Consider the following 25,320-nt stretch of genomic DNA (forward strand, 5'->3'; position numbering starts at 1 on the left):
GAGAAAGTCCGATTGAACTCAAGAGACGGGCAGACCTATCTTGAGCTGCCCAGCTTGCTGGGGTGCTAAAATGACTGCTGTGGCATGATGAGTGTGCCAGGCCATTTGTTCCCTTCCCCCGCGTAAGGAAAGTAGCTCCACAATGAGGCTACTTGACTCAACTCTGTGCTGGCTATTTTGCCGACTATTTTAACAGAGTTCCATGTCAGGCTGAGAGGCCCATCACAGGGCTTTAGATCAGGTGAAGGGGTTCCACCCCCTCCTGCCCCCACCACACCTTCCCCCACCCTGGAACACCTCCCTCCACATCCCCACATCTCTCCACCATCTGGAGTTCCCAGAGTGCCAGTCAACTGCCCTTTGCCCAGCACTGAGCCAGTGCCCACGTTGGCTGGGCAGAATGTGTGGCAGGCTTGCCTTACGGCACACTTGCAACACTGCACTGGTGCTGAGCTGGTGTGCAAAGGTCACTATTGGGCCCCTACTTCCCAAGTGGGCATGCATAGGATTGCGCCATCAGTGAAGTTTACATACACTCACTGCAGATTCTCTTAAGAGTGCTGGCCTGATCATCAGTGTTAGGTATTGCAGTGTTTCCTTCAGTGTCATTCAGCAGTTTAAGAAAAGCAACCTGGAATCTTTGTAGACAATACCATAATTCACTTCCATAGGAGCATCATTTGAAAACCTGCAGGAAATACCCATTAGGGAAGATGTAGGATTGCTTTCAATGTAAAAGTAATTTGCACCCAAAGCAAATGGAGTTGCTATCTCCTAGGAGTGTGTTGTACAGACTCAGGGAACATTTACCAACTCACTGCTGTCAGTCTTTTGAGGATTATGGATATTTGTCATGCATGAGCAAGTGCGAATAATGGACATGAGAACGAGCAATTACTACTGTATACAAACCATAATCTCACGGGTGCTTCTCTTCTCTCCCACTGAATGGGAGAACCTACAATACGCAGTTTTGTCAACTGTTTATTGTCCCATTTGGGGAGAAAAATATTGACTCTAAAATTGCTTTCACTTGCAGAAGCATGATCTCACTGCAATGGAACCTTGCTGACATTAAAAGATAAAGGATTAAATAAGATTTTATTGTCACATTTAACTGCTTTGTCAGAGATGTACATTAAAGGTTTCTGTGCAACATAAAATTTAACCTTCTTGAATGAATTGATGAGATGGCAACAGCACTTAAACCAGCACTATAGTTGCTTGCAGATACCCAAAGTTAATAAAACTCAAACACACTTATTGTGAATTAGAATCGACTGCAGCAATGAGAAAAACAAAACACATCATGTTAAGGCCCAAGAGTAAGTACTGAAAATAGAGACGTGTTTAAAGCCCCAAACATCCAAGGAGACATAAGTATTACCACCATATTTCAAAGCCACTTTGTTTTGGTTAGTACAAACGAACAGAGGTCAACAAACAGGTGTTTAGCTACTGAGATTTTCGTCTTGGGAATCAAATATTTAAAGTCTATTAACACAGACTGTGAGTGTGCCATTTGCTGAAAGGAAAGTCAGATTAAGAAAGTTTTAATAGCACCACCTTGTATCTTTTTGGGCAAAAACCTTACTGCAAGCATAACTAAAGTATAAGTGCATCCAACATTCTTTGAGCAGTGTCCACTTCCTGTCTCCAAAATCACAAGATACCCCCTCCCCCCAACAAGAGTTACAAATTTAAATTTAAGAGGAAAACCCAAGCAAATTTTACTAAACAGCCTTTCATTTCTCACAACTCGCATACATTTTATAGATTTGGCAATTTTTGCACAGTTGTGAACAGTTCTCATTGTTTTAACATTTGCAGAGGTCTAAGCCAAATTCTGCCAAGACTACATGTATTGCCACTTTCTGCTTTTCACATTTTTAGAACAAAAATGAAATGTTAGTGTGGCAAAGTCACTTTCAATCCACCAGATATTTATGCTTGAGACATTCATTGATGATTCACTGGTAATCACTTTTCTACATAAAAGGCAACCATAATTTTAAGTGGTTCACATTAGGCTAGTAAAAAAAAGATTGAAACAAACTTCGTCTCTATTAAAAGAACATGCAGAGAAGATAGTTCACATTTGCTCCAATCAGGCTTCTAGGAATTATCAAAGGTTTTTTTTTTCTTTTTTCTGGCAATGATCTATTTGGCTTCATGGTTAAAAGCCTGCTGATTAAAGTTCTTAGAAATAACGCCCCCCCCCCCCTTAAAATTCAAGGCATGATAGTGCACGAGGTAAGCTTTGATTTTTTGAGACTGTGCTTAGTTGCGAAATCTCATGTTTCTTACAGAGAATACGGCAACAAAAGCTACAAGACACTTCCCCCCCCAAATTTCAGTTTGCTTTTTTACCAGTACACCCATGAATCTCATCAAATATTAGTTTGATTATCCTTATGATTCCATTATAAAACTTGCAAAAGTGTATCACAAAGTGAACAAGCCATCTCACTGCAAGTCTTCTATAGCTGCTGTGCACAATAATCCATTTCTGTAGCTCATTTACTCCAAGTTAAATCCCAAAATATTTCTGTAACAATTAGGAAAGATAGTGCTATATTAAGCTTATGTTCTATTAAATTTGGGAGATTTGAGTGTTCCTGGAATCTCCATCGACATGTGTCAAGGGCCGAGAATCCTTTGACTGTATGTATTCACTGTCGGATGACTCTGTAGGTTCAAGCAAGTTCTCACAGTCACTGTCTTCAGATTCAATAACATTGTCACCAGCTGTTGTTTGGGAAGAGGATGGCATGGATGTTCCATTGCCAGAATGCTTCAATCCTGTATTTGGAGAAACATAACTAGAAGAGCCCACTGCTTGAGGTCGAGGCATGAAAACATTGCTTTCTAGAACACCAGGGCGGACAACACTGTCGTGATTGATCACACTGAAGTCAGCATAAGGAGGAGGTGGGTCAGAAGCATCAGAATCTTCAAGAGTACTACCTTCTACAGCAAATCCAGCATGGGACATTCGAGGGATGAATATAGGCTCCAAGGTATCATTTGACATTTGTCTGCTTAAGATGGCCTGCTGTAGTCCTATAAGAGGTAATAAAATAAGTACTGTAATTACCTGCCAAAGACAGACAACTTGTCTAGTTACACCCTGCTTTGTGTTTATGGAGAAGTTTTGATACTACAGGAAACGCACGTTCTGTGATCAACTGTGTTTAAGCAAGTCATCTGAAGGAAAAAATTCCAATGCTGAAAGTGTAAACTGAACTCCATTCCCATGAAAATAACTCTGCTAGTGCACAATTCACGTAAGGTGTAAAAGGTTAAATCAAGGCCAAATGAGCTTAAGTCAAATGGCCTTGCTTATTCAAACTGACAGAGAATCTTAAATAGACAGAAAGCATTAAGTCTGTGTTACAGGGTGCACTTACTGCCACTCAAAAAGAATTCGACACAAGATGGAATAACTGTTTGGGAACTGGAGAGTGCATCTGTGTGTGCATGCACACAGTAAACATTTTGATATGGAGCAAGAACGGGGGTTGAGGGTTAACAAAGCTTTCACAAGACTTATAAGCCACTCCCTCTGTGGTGATGCTCTGCACTCCTTCCTTCTTCATTCCTAGAGGGCCATCTCGGAGACATTCTACATCCATCCCCATGAGGGCTGCAAAGGAATCTCCATCGAAAGTGAGGAAGGGAGCTGGAGGCTTGCTTAACTGATGCTTTGTTAAGCAGCACTCTTTAATGGCATCTCTGCCTGCCTGAGGCAGCAGGTGAAGATTCCAGTTAGCCAAGTTTGCTGCTTGAACAATGCCAACCACCACAAGTTTTACCGTATCTGTATGCATACAATTATTTCCTCTAAGGACTGCAGTTATGCAAGGACAGACTGGAGCCTGCCAGATTTAATTTCAACCAGCTTCTAGTCAACAGTGTCACTACTGGATATGCTTCTTAGGTCAAGAGAATTTCTAATGGGACCTAAATTTGAGGAAGGACAAAAGCAGATCTATCCCTTTTCTCTGTCCTCAAATGTAGCCAACCTCAGTCTCAAATCTTGCATCCTTGAATCAAACAGCTAGCAAGCCAGTAGCTGCTGCCAACAGTTAACTATGGGCTGGAATACATATTACTAGTGTCATAATGATGGCACCAAGAACATGGAAATCAATGGAACATAATCATAAAGAGGTCAATTTAAGTACTGTTAAAATTATGTCTCTACAAGCAATTACAGGGAGAGATGAAGCAGTTGGTGCCTGGGTGTATTATCTGAATACTGCTTCTGTCATCTCTGCCCAACTAGAAAGATAGTGGAAAACAAAAGTCTACAATACTCTATTCCAGCATTTTTCAACCTTTTTCAACTCATGGCACACTGACAAGGCACTAAAATGGTCAAGGCACACCACCAGGTTTTTGACAATTGACAAGGCACACCATGCTGCCAGTGGGAGGCTCACATCTCCCATTGGCCCTATTAACAAATGACCTTTCCCCAAATTCCAGTGGCACACCTGTGGGCCACTCACAGCACACCAGTGTGTCATGGAACAGTGGTTGAAAATGGCTGCTCTATTCAATAAATGAAGGGGAATATTTAATTGAAAGCATGTTTGGGGGGAGAGACCACAAGCTTTGCAAGCATTCTATTTCAAGGAAAATGCAAACCCCTCCCCCATCACATCAGGTTTTTGTAATTGCCCAATATCACAACACAGATTTGTAAAATGAAAAAGCATGCCTGGAATTATGAAAAAGCCGGCAAGGATCACTGACTCCAAGATGGATTTTCAAGGCAGCTGCAGCATTATTCTCCTGGATACTTGGCACTTCTGATCCAGACCCATTTCAATTTGGGCTATATTACAAACTCCCTAAAATACCAGAGTTTGTTGAGCTTTGGATTTTGTTCTATCACACACTAGAATGGTCTCTATCTGGTTAGGAAAATGGATAAAACATTTAACGAAAGGCTTACTTATTTCCTTCTCCTTTTCATTCTTCCTTTGTGAAATTTGCCTTTTTAGCTTATTCACTTCCGCCTGGAAAGATTCAACAGCTCGTTCACTTTTCTCTACATCTATACATACTGCCTGGGAGAAACACAGTTAGTTTGAGCAACTTTAGTAGAAATGTAATATAGAAATCAAGATGAAGGACAGATGCACAATAAGATGCTAATAATTGACAAATGAAATAAAGATGTATTCAAACCTCAGTGATTGGAATAAAGGGGAATCTGCCACTGTTTGCTCAGAGCAATTTGGTTGGTGGTATCACAGACAGGGCCTTCTTGAGGATGGTACTACAGTTCTGAAATTCCTTCTCTACGAGAGATTAGGAACGGTCCTTCTGTGTTTCCCTTCTCTTCAGACTGACAGAGAAGATCATTCAGCTCCAAAAGGCTTTCAATTCCACCATTTGAGAATATTTTCTGCTATCCATTTTTTATTTTACTGATATTTTATCTATAAATGCCTTTTTTCAATCATGGAACTCAAGGCACTATCCATGGGATTCCCAGCCAGTCTCTCATCCAGACATTAACCAGATCCAGCAAAGCACTATATACTCTCAAACATTCTCTATAGCAGTGTTTCTCAAACTGTGGGTTCGGACCCACTAGGTGAGTTGCAAGCCGATTTCAGGTGGGTCTCCATTTCAATATTTTATTTTTAATATATTAGACTTGATGCTACCATGGTATGTGGCTGCATTTGGGGAAATGTTACAGACCCCTGCTTTCAACAAGTTACTAAAAGTGGGTCTTGGTGGTAATGTGTGAGAAAAACTGCCCTATAGGATCTTAATAGCTAAGTTCTGGATTCACAAAGAGAGACTGATGAGTGCACTGAGAGCCATATCAACACACAGTAAATCTCCCTCAAGACAGAAGATACTTTCACTGTGTCTTTTCTTTTGGGCATTTGCTGATGCTCTTCTGCACCTTTTTAGATTGTAAGCACTTTGGACAGGAAGCCATTTAATTATTTGATGTTGTCTGTAAACCACTTTGTGAATTGTTGTTGAAAAATATATTAATTAATATTATGTGCTGAAGTGAACATTCTTTATCTTCCTGTTTTCTGTTGGGTTGAACGGTGCAAGTTTTTTTACAAGCTTTGGGGACATTATTTTCTGCAAGACAACATGCAGATGTCTTTTGAGAACGAACAATCAGCGCAAGCTCACTTAACAAGAACACTTCTGAGTTCTGCTGAAAATTTATTTGAAGGAGTACACAATTACTACTGAGTATCTCCCACTTGCTTAGTATTCACTAAATATTTTGCTGCTATGATGGTGTTGGTTGTTATATTTCCCTTTAGGCAAATTTCTAAGGCAGTTCACAGAAAAGAGAAAAACTACAGGTGTTCCAGAACCCTCTCCCTCCCCCGCAGATACCTGAATTTGTGGATACAAGGTGATGCTCCCCCACTCTCTGGAGGACTGTGCTCCCTTGCTTCCAGAGGGTATTCTAAGTCCCACAGAGGAATTCTGAATCCCGCAGAGGCCCCAAAAGGCTTCCATGGGCCTCCCTATGCCTTATAAGGCACTGAAAACATCACTTCCAGTTTTGATGAAAACTGGAAGTCACTTTTTTGCTTTATACAGTCATTCTGAGGCATGGTCAGATGGAAGACCTAGCAGCTTTCTTCTTTGAAATTAAGCATTGGTCAAGGGCCTACGAGAGCTCACCTGGGTGGCTCTCTGAAGTCTCTGGCAGGTAACAGCAGCAACTTGCTTCTTCATTGCTTGTTCTCACCTATATCATCTATAGGTAGACTTCCTCAGAGGGGCCTCCAAGGAAGTCAATTTGCCAGAAAGCAGCAGGGATGACAGAGTGAGTTGCTCTGTCATCTCTGGGAGCGGTTGCTACCGCTGGAGTCTCCCAATTACGTGATCCTAAGCTGTAATCAAATACTGTGAGGGCAGGACAGAGGAAAAAACAGACTCCCAAATGCAGCTGCAAAAATTCAGTATTCTGTTCAGACAAATCCTAAAGAGAGACTGAACCCAACAACTGAATTGGTCCTCTGTCTTTATGGCCATAAATTTCAGTCTTAAATCAGGCAAGCTAGCAGACAATTATATTCATGTTTATAGACTTAATATGGCTAAGTAGGCTGAAGGATTTATTAACTGAACATTCAGCCATTAAAGAAAAGCGAAGTTATTTCTGAGACATTTAAATTTAAAATAAAACTGATTTTCTTGCTGCTCTGCATTATCAAAAGCCCAGGAAGGTGTCACAATAAATTACTAATATTAAAATAAGAGTTACCTGTACTTTTTCCTGAAGTGCATTATAAACCTGATATATAGCCCTGATGTCCTTCATCACGCCATCTTTATCAAAAAAATCAGTACTAAAAGAAAATGTATATGCAGAAAAAAATTCATTAGAAAAGATCTATCAAATTCTGCTATTTATATCCTTCAAAGCAATTTGTGTAGGGCAATTATGTATTAACAATAAACTGAACTTTATAAAAAAAACTACATTCCAGGCATCAGTAGATGAACTCTACTCTGCTCAGAGCCTCTGCAGATTATCCTTGCTCAACCTGTTGTTAACACAATTGTGGAGGAATATTTCATCTCCAAGGTAGCAAACAGAAAAACTACCTTGATAATTATTTTATTGCAATAAGAAAGTTGACCCACTGTATACCCAAAAGGCGGAGGATTCATAATCTACTCCACAGGATTCTACACATGGAGACCTTCTACAGATAATCTTGATCACACCTGCTTTTCCTGTAAACGTGTTTCAAATGGATCAATATTTAAATGACTTTTATATATTGCTTAAGAATCAGAGTCAAAAGAGGGGCAGATAGTTAAGAGCTCCGTATTTCTTAAGTCCATGTATGTTTCATGGTATGCCAAGTAACAATATTGCATATTGGATGCTCACCCATGCTCCTTAATCACTTTGGCATAATTCTGGGAAGTATTTGGCACTGAAGAGACCTTGTATTCCTGCTGGCTTGTGTTACCTAGATTAGGAATACTAAGTGACACTCTTTGATTATACCTGTAGAAAAAGTTGAGAAAGACAATAGTTAACCTTTATGGAGAAGTCACACAAAATTTCTACAAGTGAAAATCCACTAACAGCATTAATCCAAGCCAGGGGAGTCCAAAGTTTATGGAGGAGGGCCACAATGTCTCTCTGATACTGTGTCAGGGGCCGGGGGGGGGGGAGGGAATTAATTTACATTTAAAATTTGAATAAATTTACATAAGTTCACATAAATGAATATATTAAAGATGAACTTATATGAATGAATGAAGGTCTTGCAATAGCTCAAGGCCTATAAAAGGCTTTGCACAAAGCAAGGCTAGTCTTTCCTTTGCTGCTGCTACTGCATCACAGATGTAAAACAATGAGCAGTGGAGGTAGCTCTCATCCCACAGCTCACGCGAGAGGTCAAACAGTCGCCCTCAAGCTGAGAGCAGTTGCGCTGGGCCAGTGTGGGCTCCAACAAATCTCCAGAGGGCCAGAGGCTCATTGGAGACTGGGGGCTCCTTGAGGGCCGCACTGAGAGGCCTTGAGGGCCACAAGTGGCCCCAGGACCGGAGTTTGGGCACCCCAATCCAAGCTAACCCTTTGACTTAAACACTGATACAGAAAAACTATTGATAATAAGTATTGTTTCATGATGCATGAATGGGACTGTTTACCAAATCTGCCTATTTTAACTGAATAACCACAATTTCAATACTATTAAGATCTTGTGAAGTGCTTTGAGATCTTGATGGAATGCAAGATATTTATAACAAAAGCTATCGCATTGCTGGACAATATTTTTTGAACCCTTCTCACAGCAACATACTGGAAACAAAACACGTTCACTTTTTCAGGCTATCTGTAGCATTAAGTTTAAAAATTCTAGAAACTGCCCAAGCTACTAGAGTTTGAGCTCAGTAGGGGGAAGAAAAGCAATTCACTTCAAAAATTCCTGCACTTCATAAATATGAAGAAATGAATTATTGGAAAAGCCTTTTCAAGACCTGTACGTTACCATACTACAACCCCCATACTTGGGATGTATCTGAATATCTTTTCCATTATTAGTAATTATAATAAAAAGGAATGATTGAAGATTATACTTTTGTTGGCATCAAGGAGTCATTTACCTTCTGTTTGGTCTAAAGAGAACATATTCTAATGCATGCGTTGAGTTATTTGCAGTAGAGATGAAACTGAGGAGAAGGAAGACAAGGTCAGGCACTCCAAGAATCTGTGTCAGCTGTTTATGGATGATATGCTCTCTATATGACATTTGCTGCTGAGTGTTTCTCCTAAATCTGTACCATCCAATAACGTTCTACAATAAAGGATAAGAGAAAATCTTAACTAAAGGATAAAAACCATTTTATCTGTTGATGCTTCAGAAGTAAAGCCAAGAGAAATGAGCTACAGAAGTTCCAACACAATGCCAAGAAATCTTCAGCATAGTTATTCCAATTATAAAAATAATGGTGTTTCCATGTGCTGTCATAATGAAAAGCAACAGTATTAGAATATACAGAAGATGGAATCTCACCACATTATTTGTAATCCCCCTTGCAGATGATTACATTTTTTGTTGATGGGAATGCCTTTGTTTCAGAGATCTGTTGGCAAATATCAGTCAGCTTCTAAGCCAATCAGAGACGGGTAGATTGATCACCCATGTGGTATCTCCTAAGCCATACATTTTCAGGAGCACTATTTTCATGTTTATAAATAAGATTTGTGCTAGCGGAGGAGTGCCCAAAGGCTTGAGTAAATCACAACTCATTTACATTTGAGTGACAGCCCCCCCTTCAGGTCCTACCAAACTGCTCTTGAATTCCTCTCGAGTTTTGAAAAATTTTGCCATGTGGTATGGGTAACTATTGCTGGAGAAGCCCGAGTTTCCAAAGGCACGTGGAACTAGTTGTACTGATCTTTCATCACAAGCATCTGATTCAAACAAAATCAGTAAAACCCACAAGCACTCCTGCACTGGATAACGGAAATGATTCCATAAGTTGCTTCTTCCCACCATTAAATAAAAGCAATTTGGAAGGACAGATGCATCAGAACATATTTCTAACAGAATGAAAAGCTACAAACACCTGAAATAAACTTAAAGGGCTTTTCTAAATTGTGGCCTTTGACTAAATTTGAAATCATACACTTACTTTGGACACTATCTGCTTATCTCTTTTCATACAAAAAGTCAAACTTGGAAAAAGCCTTAATAGTGCAACAATTCTATACAGAAACATTTTCTGTATAGATCTCCAGCAGCTCATGGATCGTTTTAGCAAGGCCTGCCAAGATTTTGGACTGACGATCAGCTTAAAGAAAACACAGGTCATGGTTCAGGATGTGGACTCACCTCCCTGCATTACAATCTCTGTGCATGAACTGGAGGTTGTCCATGACTTTGAGTACCTTGGCTCAACTATCTCTGACACTTTTTCTCTCGATACCGAGCTAAACAAATGCGTCGGTAAAGCAGCTACTACGTTTTCCAGACTCACAAAGAGAGTCTGGTCCAACAAGAAGCTGACAGAACATACCAAGATCCAGGTCTACAGAGCTTGCGTCCTGAGTACAGTGCTGTACTGCAGCGAGTCATGGACTCTCCACTCACAACAGGAGAGGAAACTGAATGCTTTCCACATGCGCTGCCTCCGACGCATTCTTGGCATCACCTGGCAGGACAAAGTTCCTAACACAGTCCTGGAACGTGCTGGAATCCCTAGCATGTATGCACTGCTGAAACAGAGACGCCTGCGTTGGCTCGGTCATGTCGTGAGAATGGATGATGGCCGGATCCCAAAGGATCTCCTCTATGGAGAACTCGTGCAAGGAAAGCGCCCTACAGGTAGACCACAGCTGCGATACAAGGACATCTGCAAGAGGGATCTGAAGGCCTTAGGAATGGACCTCAACAAGTGGGAAACCCTGGCCTCTGAGCGGCCTGCTTGGAGGCAGGCTGTGCAGCATGGCCTTTCCCAGTTTGAAGAGACACTTGGCCAACAGTCTGAGGCAAAGAAGGAAGGCCCATAGCCAGGGAGACAAACCAGGGACAGACTGCACTTGCTCCTGGTGTGGAAGGGATTGTCACTCCCAGATTGGCCTTTTCAGCCACACTAGATAGACGCTGTGCCAGAACCACCTTTCAGAGCGCGATACCATAGTCTTTCGAGACTGAAGGTTGCCAATATATCTATACAGAAAATAATCATACATATTCAAAGAGGTACATATTGTAAAAACAGGAAATAAAAAGCACCAATTGCTTTATATTTTACAGTAAATTTCTTATAAAACTTTGATAACAGTTGCATATAAAACTGTTGACTATTTCAGTAATGTACCATAACCAATATTCAGACAGATTTTAATGGACCAGGAATACATTCAACTCTGGCATATTGTTCATCACAGCATACCTAAAAGCTTTCCTTCCCTTAAGTCCTTATGCTTTACTACTGCCAGTAATAAATCTTATAGAGAAAAAGCAACCTGGAAATCTCAAAAATTAAGAATTCAGATAAGAACATTCTAAAACAGCGGTGTCAAACTCATTTCATCCTGGGGGCCACATTGGATTCAGGGCACCTGCTGAGGGCCGAACTCCAAATGTGGCACCCGAAAGTGACCTGAACACAGGAAGTGATGTCACTTGTGACATCATTTCCTGTTTTTTAAAAAGCTGAGGCTTCCCCCTGCTCTGCTACTTCACTCCCCATCCCCCATTCTACCACAAAGCATCCCCTGCCTGCCAGCCAGCCAAGCCTCCCAGTCACCCCCAGCCCCCACCTGCCTGCCACTAGTCAGGGCCAGGGAAGCCATGCACAGCGGCTGCGGCTCCCAGGCCCCCTCCGGCCACGACCGAAGTCTGGAAGAGCTCTGGCCATGGCTGGAGGGAGGACCAAAGACTGGGGACACCGTGCACGGCTGCTCCAGCCCTTGGAACTCTCTCTGGCTGCGGGCAAGCCCTGCTTGCGCCCGGAGGGAGGACCGAGGGCCGGGGACGCCACGCGCTGCTGCTCTAGCCCTCAGTCGCCCCTTCCAACCGCAGGCGAGCAGGGATGGGGCAGCCCCAAACTCCCCCAAAGTCCGGGGGGGGCATCCAAAATGGCTCTGCGGGCTGGATCCAGCCCGCAGCCTTATCTTTGACACCCCTGTTCTAGAACCTAGATCAGAAAACTGAAGTTGCACACTTGAACTGGACACAAAGACTACTTCAAACAAAAGAGTTTGCTACCTAAAAAACCTTCTCTTAACACTTCAAGAATCAAGTATTTTTGTTTGATAAGAAAGCAATGGGAAAATTCTCTCTAACTACTGAAAGCAGCATTAGCCATTGACTTGCCTTGTAGAAAACATGTGAAGGATTTGATGTACACAGACGTGTCAAAGTTACAGTTTGTCCTCCAATTTAAATTGTATAGCAGATTATAAATTTCCAGAGAAATAAAAAACACAAATACTGCTTTTGTTTGAATAGTTAACATTGCTAAAGTGTTCTAAACTCTAAACATTAATTACTTTTTCTTGTAGGAGCCCTATTACTTATAGGAAAACACATTTTCACAAAGATACATAAACTTACTTTTCTCCGATCCTTAAGAATCTGATTCAAATTGTCTTCACTGACTTTACCGGAATAGTCATAAAAGCTTTAAAACAAAGAAGATGTCAGCTCAGCTTACACATCAGACAGTCACATGTAAAGAATAAGTTTAGTTCATAGATTATAATGGTATACTTGAGGAGAGCAAACCTCACTACATTATATTTTTATGATCCAACTCATAGAAAAAGAGATGGGGTGTTTAGATAAGTAGTGAAATTCACCACTGGAAAAAATCTACAACTAGTTTGGCAACAAGTATTTTACAGTCAAGACAGAATAGATAAACCATAAAAGTGAATTGTCCTTGACTTGATTTTGAGTAAGCCCATACTTGAAGTCTTGTTTGAATTCATACATACAGATCTGTCAAACTAGCCTATAAGACTGAGCACAATCCAGAGTGCTCATTGGGCTGGTGCAGGTTCCCTATGCCAGCCCAGGAGTGTTGCAAACATGCTGTAAAGCATCTCCTCTAGAGCCAGCAAAAAAAAACCCCATTATTGGATTCATGTTACATTTTCACAATACAATGGTGTCTCTGGATTACCACTGTAAAGTGAGGGTCCACTGTAGTATAGGAAGCTATCTTATCAGATCAAAAGGCTCTTCATAAGGAAGAAATTTTGAATCCAGTTCCCTACAGATTGCAATATCTTCTTCCCATGGCTAGTTATCTTAATACTTGCAGTGCACTATTATATGTCCACGCATGCCAAAGAAACTAGTAAAGAACATAGGAATATTACTAGGAACTACATTTAACACATACAGCATCAAAATTCATTAGATTATGGCTTCTGAACAGAAATGGAACATTTTGCACACAAAGAGCCAAAGAATAGCTGAACCTAACTGGAAGTTTTCTTTCAATTAATATCTCAGTGAGAACAGAACATCTAGGCTGTTGCATTATTATTGTAGCCAAAGACCATCTACAAACACTTAGAAAGCAACACATAACCTTTCCTTAAAAGAATCAGGGTTTTTTTGTTTGTTTAAACTAAACTTGCATGACATAAGAACAGTCACAGCAAAAGACCTATAGGTACTCTTTAATGTAACGTATATTTTTACTTCATATGATATGAGAAACTTACAGGTCTATTCAACATTTAGTTTGTTCAACAGTATCTTCTGCTGCAATTATTATTTTTCTATACAAAAAAAGGCCGGCATCCAGGCAGAAAGCTCACTTTGGCCAATACTGGAGAGCTTAATGCTGGATTCAACCCAATTACAGTGATACTGGAGCAAACTAGGGTGGAGACAGAAGATGAGAGTAGCTTACCTAAAGAGTTTTGAACAAGGTTCATGATTATGGATTTCTGAAACAAAATTAAATGACAAAGCATATGTTAATTATTCAAGACCCATGAGGGAAAGATTGCAGATGTGTATCTTGCATGTTTTTCTACATCTCAGACAATGAGCGTACAAGCACTTTTATCTCCCAGAACATGTGTTGCCCTCAAAATGGATGAGAAATTCATGATGACCACAATAGCAACTCCCTGTGAGATGAGATAATTTAGGATTCTTATGACTTTCTTATATTGCATGTACATAATTGCATAAAACATCTTCTTAAAGTTAATCCAGTAATCAAGTACTGTTTAGTGGGCATGTATTTATCAATATCAATTAAACTTCCAACTGGGGTTTGGGGGAGGGGGCCCAAGGAAGTATCTTTTATACAAACATTAAGCTTACATTACAGGATTTCATTATCTAACATCAGTGATTGATTCAGTCATCTGTTAATTATAATAAAAATATTGTTCCAATGAGTAAAATACAGTATTCAGAAAATTTTGCCAAACTTCTGAATTAGAGCGTTGTCCCCCCCTTCCTCTTGCAGCTGAATCATGTTCTAAACAGCTCAGGTTAATACTTGAAAGTTCAGTTGAGGATCTGCTGGATTGGAAAACATACCCAGGTGCACATGGACACTGTCATGACCCAACTGCTCTTTAATTTTTCCTTATACAGAAACAAACCCTAACATGCACCTGGGACTTGTTACTGTACTCAAAACATAAATCAAGCAGCCCTAGTGAATTGAGTTCCATGTATTATTATCAAGGAACTTACTGAGTCAAACTGACTTGACCTTTGCAACCTCCAAGAATTCATCTCTCAATGAAAGACTTAATACGGGAATGCGGGAGTGCAGTGCTAAAATGTGCACTATTAGTGCACTATCAGTGACGTGTTCAATGTCAAACAAGCTAGTGAGGCAAAGAGCAGTATCTGCACATGTAAAGCCTAGGAGGGCATAAAATAGCTATTGTGACAGGTTTCAGCCCTTCAATATTATAGACTTTAGAAAACCTCAATTCCATGAGGTAAAGTTAACTGCAGCATAGAGGGCTACTATTTTAAATAAGACTGAAATGGATTATGACACTTTATGACACATAACGTTTTCCTCTGCCCAGTTTCAAAGACTTATAGTACTTCCCACTCATTTTAAAACGGGTGGTTGAGAACCTACTTTCTGAAAAAGTTAAGTTGCTTTTTTAAATAAAGCCTAATTGAAATTAAATCTGAATATAAGCAAATTAAACCTATGCTGTGTCTGCCCTGAAAGCTGAATTGGTGGCTTGCTAACATACAGGTTAGATAGGTTTGTATATAAAGAAACTATCAAGCATTACAAACATAATTATGGACTTGAAATTGGGGGGCCAGAGCTCAGCAACTTACAGGCGCTGGGCTCCATGAGATACTGTTTTGTATATTGCCAGTAAGATAATCCATTATAACCTTTTTAAGCTCTAACTACCGAAGCTGCCCCCACCCTTCCACTAATTATGAATATTTACTGTGTATAAAAGGACAGCTCCTTTTATCTTAAAATTAACTGCTGTGACTAAGACCAATTCTCGCTTCTATAATACTACTCATTTATGTTAACCATTAACTAAGAGTATAGACTTGAGAGTGCAAGACTTGGCAGCCAGGATGAAGGGAAACGTATGGAGAAATGAACGTTTCAATGAGATTTCTTATGCAATGTTTGTAGAAATGTCATTGAAAAATTGATTTTCAGCCTGCAAGTCACCTTGAGTCTGTTGTAATGTTTGTAAAAATCTCATTGAAAAATTGATTTTCAGCCTGCAAGTCACCTTGAGTCTGTTGAGAAAAGCGATATATAAATGCTGTAATAAAATTAAAAAGAATATTAAGTTACAGGCACACAAGGCTATAGCCCAAGGATTGCAAGTGAAAGGAAATTTCCACCACCTCACTGGTACAGTACCTTCCTACATATGTCCAGAAGACCACTCTATAGAGTTGGCAAACCCTCTGGAATAGGGTTGCATAGGTTAAGCAGACATAGGATATAGCTTATTTTAATGTAAAAATATAGTATGAATCAAAAAATGCATACACCAATAGAAAGCGAGATTTAAAAATACTCGTAATTTACTGCGAATATTATTTAGTAGTTCCAGCAACTGTGCTTATGAGAGATCTGTTACAGACTAGAGATGTAAAATTAAAGATCTACACACTTTGTAGAAACTTAGTGGTACTCACCAATTACTTGAAGAAATTCAGTGTTGCTGATCTGAGAGTCACTAATGCTAAACGTCTCCTCTTGTCTTACCTCTCCCAACAGAAACCCCTCCTAAAATGGAAAAAATATTCTGATTATGACAAAGTAGATGTACTCTGTTTTGTCTTCATGCAGTTTTCAGAAGTTACAGTGAATGAAAACAAAGTTACTACAATTTCATCAAGACGTTTCGCTACCAGTAAGCGACAAGCAATCAAAGTGTAAAATAGCTTTGACGCAAAGGCGTATTAACAAATCATAAGTGTTGTTTTTTTTAAGGAGGCAGTACTTTCAGGCATGAGACACCTGTTACCTCAGCAGGCTGCCACTGTATTTCTGAAATTATAATGCAGATGTACTTGCGTGCCCCTGTATCTGCGGGGTTTCTGTTCTGGAACCCCATGTGGTTAATTGAAACCGTGGATACCAGGGAACAACCCCACCCACCCTCTGAAGGCGAGGGGAACTCTACTCAGGAGCTTCCCTTGACCTCTTAATGTCTTATAAAGCAATAAGAAGTCACTTCCAGTTTTTTCATAAAATCATAAGTCACTTTTTTAAACTGAGCCCAGCAGATGCCACGGATAGACATGTGGCCTCTGCCGGACTCAGAAGAGGCGATGTGCATGGAGGGGGACACGGACTTGATTTGCGGATAAGTGAATCCGCAAATATGGCCCCCCATATTTGCCTCTGTAACCATTATTTTGTGCTAACTATGAGTGTTGAACAAATGAAAGAGCACCAATGCCTTAAAAAAAAATCAGCTTTCAGGAAGGTGAACAGCTGTTTAATCCCTTTCCTAGCTGCCATTTCTTCACTCAAAATTTTTACCCCACATCATAGCTTGCTGGTCTTGCCATCAAGACACACAATTGCCATTGTAAAAGGAATTTGGAAACCTCAACAAAAAATAAAGTCAATCCCACACCACTGTATTCTCAACTCAACAAGCTGCTTTTCTTATCTGCATTTGTGAACCACAAATATCTTGCCCCTATGTAACATACAGTACTTTCACCAGGCTTTTCACCATGGGACAAGACCTTCAAGTGCGCAGTCCTAACCTACTTTCCAGTACTGACATAAGGGCAATGTAGCTCTGAGGTAACGGAACAAACATTGCCTTACCTTGAGGAGGTCTCCATGAGTGTCCCCCAGCTGCAGGATGCAGCACATGCCCCACTGACACAGCTATGCCAGTGTTGGAAAGCTGGTTCGGATTGCACCCTAAGACTGATTGCAAAACAAGCAGAATTTAACCTAGTAAAAGCCATCTTGATTGTGTTTTTCTATCCTGAGCTTTCCCTTCTCATTAGGGAGGCACCCTATGAGACTTGAAAAACCTCACTAAAAAGTCATATATCAACCCTTCCAACACCAAACAATAATGCCAGAATCAAATAAGGAGAACACACCCAACAACCAGTACCAAAATTACAAAGAATGTGCCAGCTGTAAACAAAGGTTTTTAGTCAGTGCTGGAACCAAGTTAACTGTTAACCTCACTGCCTGCAGTACTACCATCTGTGTAGCACTTTCAAAGAAAGCCCTTTCATAAGTGAGAACCACATATACTTCTGGCAGCAGCAATAATCCCAAAAGGTCCCTCTCTGAAGATCTCAGGGGATGGGCAGTTTCATGTGTGAGAGGACAGTACTTTGGTCCCAGGTCATTTAGAGATTTCAAAGGTTAAAATCAGCACTTCGAACTGTACTCAAACATACAGTGCTAGCAACCACTGCAGGCAGAGCACCAAAGATATGATTTACTCTGCACACCATGTGCTGGTCAACAGCCATACAGCAAGCTGCACAAGTCAAAGGGCTCAATCCTATCCAACCTTCCAGTGCTGATGCAGCTGTGCCAATGGGGTGCGTGCTGCATCCTGTGGTGGTGGGGCAGTCACAGAGGCTTCCTCAAAGTTAGGGAACATTTGTTCCTTTACCTCAGGGCTACATCAATGCTGGAAAGTTGGACAGGACTGAACCCAAAGTTACTGAATGGTTTCAAAGGAAAGACCACAAAGAGCACATTACAGTAGTCCAACCAAGAAATAACCAACACATGAACAGTCATGATGAGAGCTGCTTGACCTAGGAAAGGATGCAGCTGACACACCAAGTTGGGAAAACAACCACAGTCAACACTGAGGCATCCTGCAAGAATGGATCCAGAAGCACTCCCAAATTGCACTCCCCTTGAAAGAACAAGTCTGAACTCCTTCCAGAGCAGGCTTACAATCTATACTCTGGATCCCAGATTTCCTCACTAATAGCCCTGCTGTCTTATCTGAATTTAATATCATCTTGTTGACTTCATCCAACCCATGACCAACCTCAGGTGATGATTCAGGAAATCCACAGCTTTCCTATTATCACATGGAAATAAGATAGCACCCGCAACACCACAGGTGTGTCTCTGTTCCGGAACCCCCTGCAGATAGCCAAAACTGCGGATGTGGGAGGAATATCCACCCCCACAGTCTGGACTCTCTGAAGGCAAGGGGAGCTCAGCTCCTCTCTGAAGGGTCCTTTGAGTTCAGCAGAGGCTACGGACAGATGTCCACGGCCTCTACTGGGTTCAGACTGAGCTTTAAAGCTCAAAACATGTGACTTCTGGTTTCACATAGAAACCAGAAGTCACATGTTTTGAGCTCTAAATCTTAGTCTGAGCCCAGCAGAGGCCGTGGATATCTGTCCGTGGGCTCTGCTGAACTCAGAGGACACTTCAGAGAGGAGCAGAGCTCTCCTTGCCTCCTGAGAGGGTGTGCATGGGGGGCCCGCAGGCCTGAGCAGCGGATAACTGAATCCAGCGATATGCCAACCCATACATGATTCATACATGATTCATGCAGATGTTTAAAGATTATGGGGAGGGGGCAAGATTAGACATTGTGGAATTCCAAAGCTTTAACAGTCAAGTGGTTAAGCAGGAGTTTCCTTGCACCGCTTTCTGGAATCTGGTTTTTAGGAAGGACCTGAGCCACTTCAAGTCTCCCATAACAGCCCCCTCTCGTACACCCAGCTCTCACCTGGGCCTGATTGAGGACCAAATAAGTGACTACCCACATTTGCCACTTAGACCTCTTCACTGCGTACCAAAGAGCTCCCCCTCTCATAGAGAACGGTGACCCAAGGGAAAGAGCTGTGTACCCTTGCCGTGCCATGAAGAAGCAAACCTAAGGAAAAGACCCCTTCAGTGGCAACCAGTCCCAAAGGACAGTTCAGCAAAATAACCCACCTGAGCAGCCACATCACTATTCATGCAGGGGGGAGGTCCTCCTCATGCCTGCCTCTTCTTCAGCAGCCTTCTCAGACATTGTTGCAGGAGCCCTGGCACTGCTACTCTATAATGCAAGAAAGCAGCACCTGCTAAAATAGATTTCCCTAAAGACAGAGCCACTGTACTACACTCACCTTGGCAATATCATTGATTGCCATTGATATCTTCAGTATAAAATGCGTGGGCCTGTTTACCAATTTTTACAGGATTCTTTTAAATAAGCCTCAATTCAGTGCTACAAGGTCTAGATTAGAAAAACCCGGAACTCTGCCCCAGACTTAAGTTTGCAGTTCATATTCCTATTTGACAGATTAGGAGTCAAGGCCAATAACAGGTTACATTCAGTAACCTGTTGGTCACGTGAATGAAGTAATGACTTTACATACTACTGCAGTCATTCCATCTGTACCTGCAAATGTATACACGCAACATTAGGTTGCTATCTGTTAGGGCATGTGGGCCAAAACAGATTTTAAGTACTTCAAGCAAGACAGGACTTCCAAATCAGAGAGCAGCATGGCTCAGTAAAAAGATCATCCAAGAATTAAGCCACATTACAAAAGACTGAGAACATTCCTTCAAGAAAATCTGTAAGCCATTTCTGCCCAACATTGCATATATGCAACAGAGACCAAATGTGTACATCTGTGGGCCAGGCAAAAATGGGTTAAATTGTTTTAATTTATACATATTACTTTTGGCTTCAAGTATTTTCCTCCCCAACCCCAAAGAAATATTTTGACATGTTAAAAAAAATGCAGAATGGCTTTGGTTATTGAATACCATGAAGGCTTCTGCCAGAGGCATTAAGCAGATTAACAAATGGCAAGAGGTTTGAGAGGACTGCTTTGCTTTATGAGGAGACTCTACCCCCAATCCTGAGCACAGGAATCCCAATTAAGTCCTTTTCTTAAAGTCTCATATAAAGAATTATGAGGTTTTATAATAAAGTATTCAGAAGGTTTTCAGATATAAAGCAAGTCAATAGTGTCCTAAAAGGGTGCTAGATACAGTAGTTGTGAAAAACAGAGTTAAGAGACAGGCAGATCAGTCTCAACAGTGACTAGCAGCTCTAAATATAGGATGATTACTCCTTATCCAGAATTTCAAAAGCTGAAATCTGTAACTTTTTGAACACTGCCATTCCAGCCAGCATAGCACAAAGCTGGGAGCACTGGGAAGCCTGTCATGCTAGGTGGCTGAGACCCAGAAGATGGTGTGAGCAGTGCAGAGCTGAGGAAGTGGACGAGGCTCCTGGGCCAAATACAACCTGTGGAAAGCTCTTTTCGGGCCTCCCATGATAACTGGTCTCTCCCAGCGCCTCAATCAGTTACCAAGCTGCAAAATGAAAGTGCTGCTGAAAGGGACCTCCCTGGGAGAGGAAGCAACTATCACACATGCTAACCTTTAACAGTGCTGCTTCCGCCAAGGCATTTCCCAGAGCTGTGAAGTGACGCCTCAGCAGAAGCAGCGCTGCTGAGAGAGTTCATATGGTAACTGGGCTCTCTCATAACTTGAAAATATTATAAATATCTGCCTATTTTCTGTTCTTTGCACCTAATGAGTTACTGGGTGAGAAGAAAGTGTTATTTCTGGTTATTGCCTGTTTAACAACATCACTTCTAGTCCTCAGCAGACACTATGAATGCTATTCAGACTGTTGTAGAGGTTGACACCCCGGTCTAAACTATGGTTTGGAGTTAATAATCAATTCAGGGTTTCATCCTTTTAGTGAAGCATGATATGCAATCTAATGAAGTATCTGCATGGTCTTGGCAGCACTTCCTTGCTTAGCAGAAAGCATAGTTTGGAAAGAGTTAACACACAGGGTAAAGGGGTTTTTCTCCATCTCCCATTTGTTCGGTATGTCAGAAATTCACACTTCACTGCAGGCTCTCTGCATGGGTTACACAAGAAGGGCAAGTGGTTAAACAGGAATGGGGGCACTGGATGCTGCCTGCACAAAAGCCCACAGGGAAATTATGTACAAAGAACTTAAAACCTATATGCATTGTACAAAAATTTAAAGCTGACCTTTTTCATAGACTTTCAGTTTAAATCAGGAGCAAAGATTAGGGCAAAGAACATAAAGAGTAAAAGCATATGGTAACAGAAGCGAGACTATGGAAATCTCCTTGTACATTATTTGAAAGGAGCTCACTGCTGAGAGGAACAAGCCATAACACAACATGCCATACTGAAATGTCAGTGGTTAACCAAGATTTAACCAACACAAAAATACGGAAGCAGACAAAGGTGCAATATATTGAAGCAAATATGTTAATTTCATATTGGGTCTCAGAGAATAAAAAGAATAAAATCAGGCAAGTACCTAACTTCATGCATGTAAAGTCGCAGAACACTTTTAAAGTGAACAACAGAGTTACGGTCTACGGATCAACACTTCCTTTTTCAGAAGCAAGCACATGTATTAAATTGTTGCCAGAAAAAGGAAACTTAGTGAAGACCACCATGCTAACAGCATACCAATACTAGAGTTGCTGTTTTAAGTCAGAGACCTAAATAAGTTATTTGTCTTTAAATGATTCTGTATGGAAGTTGTCATCCATAGATAAGCAATTTTTCTACTATGTGCAAACAGGTAAATATTTGAGACAGGCTGTAAGCATGTGTATGGTTTATTACTGAAGTTTCATCATTTGTTTTATTTTACTGTGTGTCTTATAAAGCAACTTTTTATCTTGGAAGTTTGTTATGGCTAGTACCAAACAAGGCTACATAGACTTGTCAGCAAACATAGTTCAGAAGCTACTGGTGCAGAACGCTGTGGCCAGAGTGTTCTCAGAGGTTCAGTGGATATTACACCAGGGCATTTTGACCTTCACAGGCTTCCGGGTCCAATCCAAGGCACTGGTTATTTCCTTTAAAGTTCTAGAACCTGGGTATCTGAAGTACCGCCTATTCTTATACAGACCTACATACTCACCAAGGTCATCAAAAGCTGCTCTGTGTCCCTTCATCTGCTAAGATATGGTTGATGGAGATGCACGACAGGGCTGTTTCAATGGCAGAACCCAGGTTATACCCAGGCAGAACACCCTCCCCCATGAAGCGCAGCTGGTCCCATTGCTGACAATATTTCAAAAGCTGGCTAAGACAAACTTCTTGTTAGCTGGTTTTCTTCAGTGGTATTATTTTCACTACAGTCCTCTGCTTTTACAGTTGTTTTTACTTATATTATGCAAGCCACCTCACTAGTCCCTTGGGGACAAAAAAAAGCAATTGATATTTATTGAAATGAAATCTAATCAAGAAAAGTGCATTCTAAAAAGTAACATCAGCATTAGTCAATATGGAATTTATCTTCAGAAAGAAAAACCAAGTGAATCTCACCATTACTACACTAAGTTTCGGTCAGGTTTATACCACTTCAGTGGTTTTTTTAAACAAAAGAAAGTTGCCTAGGCATACAATTTTGGTCAAATAGTACCTATTTTGTCCTTTCATCTTCCAAGATATTAACTTGTAGGCCATCTTGCACCAACATTCACTTCCAGCAGCCTAGCTACACATTCAAATGTGCACGTGCTATTGTTTGCAAGTTGCCAATTTATCTCACAGTATCTACAACACCACGCAGAAGCAAAAGGGAACATTTATACAGTTTTCTAAAAAGCAAACAGTTAAAGAAAGGAAGATAGATAAATATGATTAAAGCTTTCAAACTCAGATAGTACAAGGGCAACCTGAAAACTGTTGAAGTCATCCTGCTTTCTTTGAAGCAGAGTAATACAGCCAGCACCACCATTTCTACTCAGTTACTATACTGCAGCAATTTTCAACCAGAGTGCCGTGAATGATCTGCAAGTGTGCCACAGGATTTTTTTGGGGGGGGTGTCATTTATTAGTAAGGTCATTGCGGGATGAGCCCCCCACCTGCAATGCAGTGTGCCTCGTCAATTATCAAAAAACCGATGTTGTGCCTTGACAATTTTAGTGCCTTGGCAAGTGTGCCATGAGATGAAAAAGGTTGAAAATCACTGTGTAGTGGTATAAAGAGAAATTCAATTGAGTAACAATACTAATAGGATACCAACACTCCAAACACGCAATTAAGCCTATGGATTTGTCCTATACACCCGAAAGCACAAGTTGGGAAGAGTACCTCATTGCCACTGTGATAATTCATATATGCTAGCTAGCAGCTTACATTTGACAAACACACCAACAACTGGCCATATCAAGCTTCTTTCACAAAGAGTTTTCTTGAAAATTATTTATTTTATTTGAGAAATTTATATCCCGCCTCTCCCAAGCCAAAGTAAATGCCCAAGGCATTTACAAAGCTTCAAAACAAAAAGTACAAGTAACACAATAGGTAAAAACAAAATTAAATAAATGCAATATCTTTAAAAACAAAACAGTGAAACAAAACAAGACAAAGCAAACCTAACACATATCATTGAGCCAGTGGCAAAGCAAAGTAGTCTAGGGAGTCAGTCAACCCACTGTAGTATTTCAGAGGCACAGAGGGAAAACATCCACCCATCAACCAAATGCCAGACAAAACAGAAGTTTTGGGCCTTTGCCTAAAAGTCATGAAGGAGGGACTAGTTCTCAGCTCTCCTGGAAGGGAATTCCATAGGTGAATTCCATGAGATTAGACAAGCTTAAAATTATTCCTATACAGTATTTTCAACTCCTGCAGGATGAATTTCTGGAGAGCATTCCAGATTCATGTGATATCACAGCCATTTTTTAAAAAGAGAGAGGATGCCATATACCTCTACAGAGCATGGATCCCACAGCAGGTAACTTATGCCTCAGACTTTAACCACCCATTTTAGATCACCACAGTTTTCAACTGCTGTGCTGCAGCACAATGGTGTGCCATGAATAGTTCACAGGTGCACCACAGGTATTTGAAGGAAGGTCACTTATGAGTAGGGCCAATAGGAGATGTGAGCCCCCCCCCAGCATGGTATGCCTTGTCAATTGTCAAAAACCTGATGGTGTGCCTTGACCATTTTAGTGCTTTATCAGTGTGCCATGAGATAAAAAAGGTTGAAAATTGCTGCCCTAGAGGCTGTTGTCTGATTTATAAATGTGGAGGAGTATATCTATTACAGTGATTGGGTAGCAGTGCTTCCCCCTGCTCCAAGTAGCAGGTTGTTTAACTGTTGATGAACACAGTACCTTAACACTTGTAACCTAACATGCCCTGTCAGTTTCATGACCCACCAGAGTCTGGGTCATAACCCATTAGTGGGCCAACAGTTTGGGAACAGCTGAACATTCTAATCTGCCCTGTCAGTTTTGTGACCCACCAAAGTTTGGGTCACGACCCACTAGGAGGCCCACAGTTTGGGAACCACTAAATAGCCTAATCTGCCCTGTCAGTTTCGTGACCCAAAAAAAACTGGGTCGTGACACACTGGTGGAACCCTGACCCACTGGTTGAGAACCACTGCCTTAACCCTATGAGTCTCCTTCCCCCTTCCTTGAGGGCTCCACTGAGGCTTCAGGACCAGCCCAACCTCCCCTCCCCTCCCCTCCCCTCCCTCCGCATGCCTGCGTCCCCCGGCTCCCTGGGTGGCTCCTCTGGCACGGGCGCCGCCCCGCAGCCCTCCACTCGCCCCACGACTGGTCTGCCCCGTCACACCCTGCCCCTCGCAGGGCCAGTCGCCCCATCAGCCTCCGTGGCTGCCTGCCTCCTCCCGCCAGCGACCCCGGGAAGAGGCGCCAGGCGGGCTCGGCACTCACGTGGTCCGCGCTGCTGTTGGCGCTGCAGTAACAGACGGAACTGAACGTGTAGCCAGAAATGGAAGCCGCCATGACGGAGCCCTCCGCCGCCTCCGAACACGCTCCCACAAGCCCCCGCGCCCGCCGCCCTCC

General features: G+C 41.5%; 1 protein-coding gene across 2 annotated transcripts; it reads right to left on the reverse strand.

Annotated features, from left to right (window-relative positions):
* Positions 1–1,082: 1,082 nt before the first annotated feature.
* On the reverse strand, positions 1,083–25,277 carry ABRAXAS2 (abraxas 2, BRISC complex subunit). Of its 2 annotated transcripts, XM_066620380.1 has the most exons (10): positions 25,189–25,274; positions 19,423–19,528; positions 16,161–16,251; positions 13,906–13,942; positions 12,594–12,660; positions 9,133–9,323; positions 7,907–8,026; positions 7,271–7,355; positions 4,964–5,078; positions 1,083–3,063 (listed from the first exon to the last, which is right to left on the reverse strand). In XM_066620380.1, exons 2-10 carry the CDS (start codon positions 19,444–19,446, stop codon positions 2,594–2,596), a joined length of 1,200 nt encoding a protein of 399 aa, XP_066476477.1. In that variant the 5' UTR covers positions 19,447–19,528; positions 25,189–25,274; the 3' UTR covers positions 1,083–2,593. The 2 variants fall into 2 exon arrangements, with proteins under 2 accessions (XP_066476477.1, XP_066476476.1); XM_066620379.1 differs by lacking the exon at positions 19,423–19,528 and having other exon boundaries at positions 25,189–25,277.
* Between the last annotated feature and the right edge of the window lie 43 nt (positions 25,278–25,320).

The sequence above is a fragment of the Tiliqua scincoides genome, chromosome 3 (genome assembly GCF_035046505.1).
Source record: "Tiliqua scincoides isolate rTilSci1 chromosome 3, rTilSci1.hap2, whole genome shotgun sequence".
Lineage (NCBI taxonomy): Eukaryota > Metazoa > Chordata > Lepidosauria > Squamata > Scincidae > Tiliqua > Tiliqua scincoides.

Coding starts and splice junctions, on each gene's coding strand:
- ABRAXAS2 (XM_066620379.1), bottom strand. CDS start 25,260: ATGGCGGCTTCCATTTCTGGCTACACGTTCAGTTCCGTCTGTTACTGC. Junction 16,252..25,188: donor CCAACAGCAGCGCGGACCAC/GTGAGTGCCGAG, acceptor TTTCCATTTTAG/GAGGGGTTTCTGTTGGGAGA. Junction 12,661..13,905: donor CCTTGTTCAAAACTCTTTAG/GTAAGCTACTCT, acceptor TTTGTTTTAAAG/CTTTTATGACTATTCCGGTA.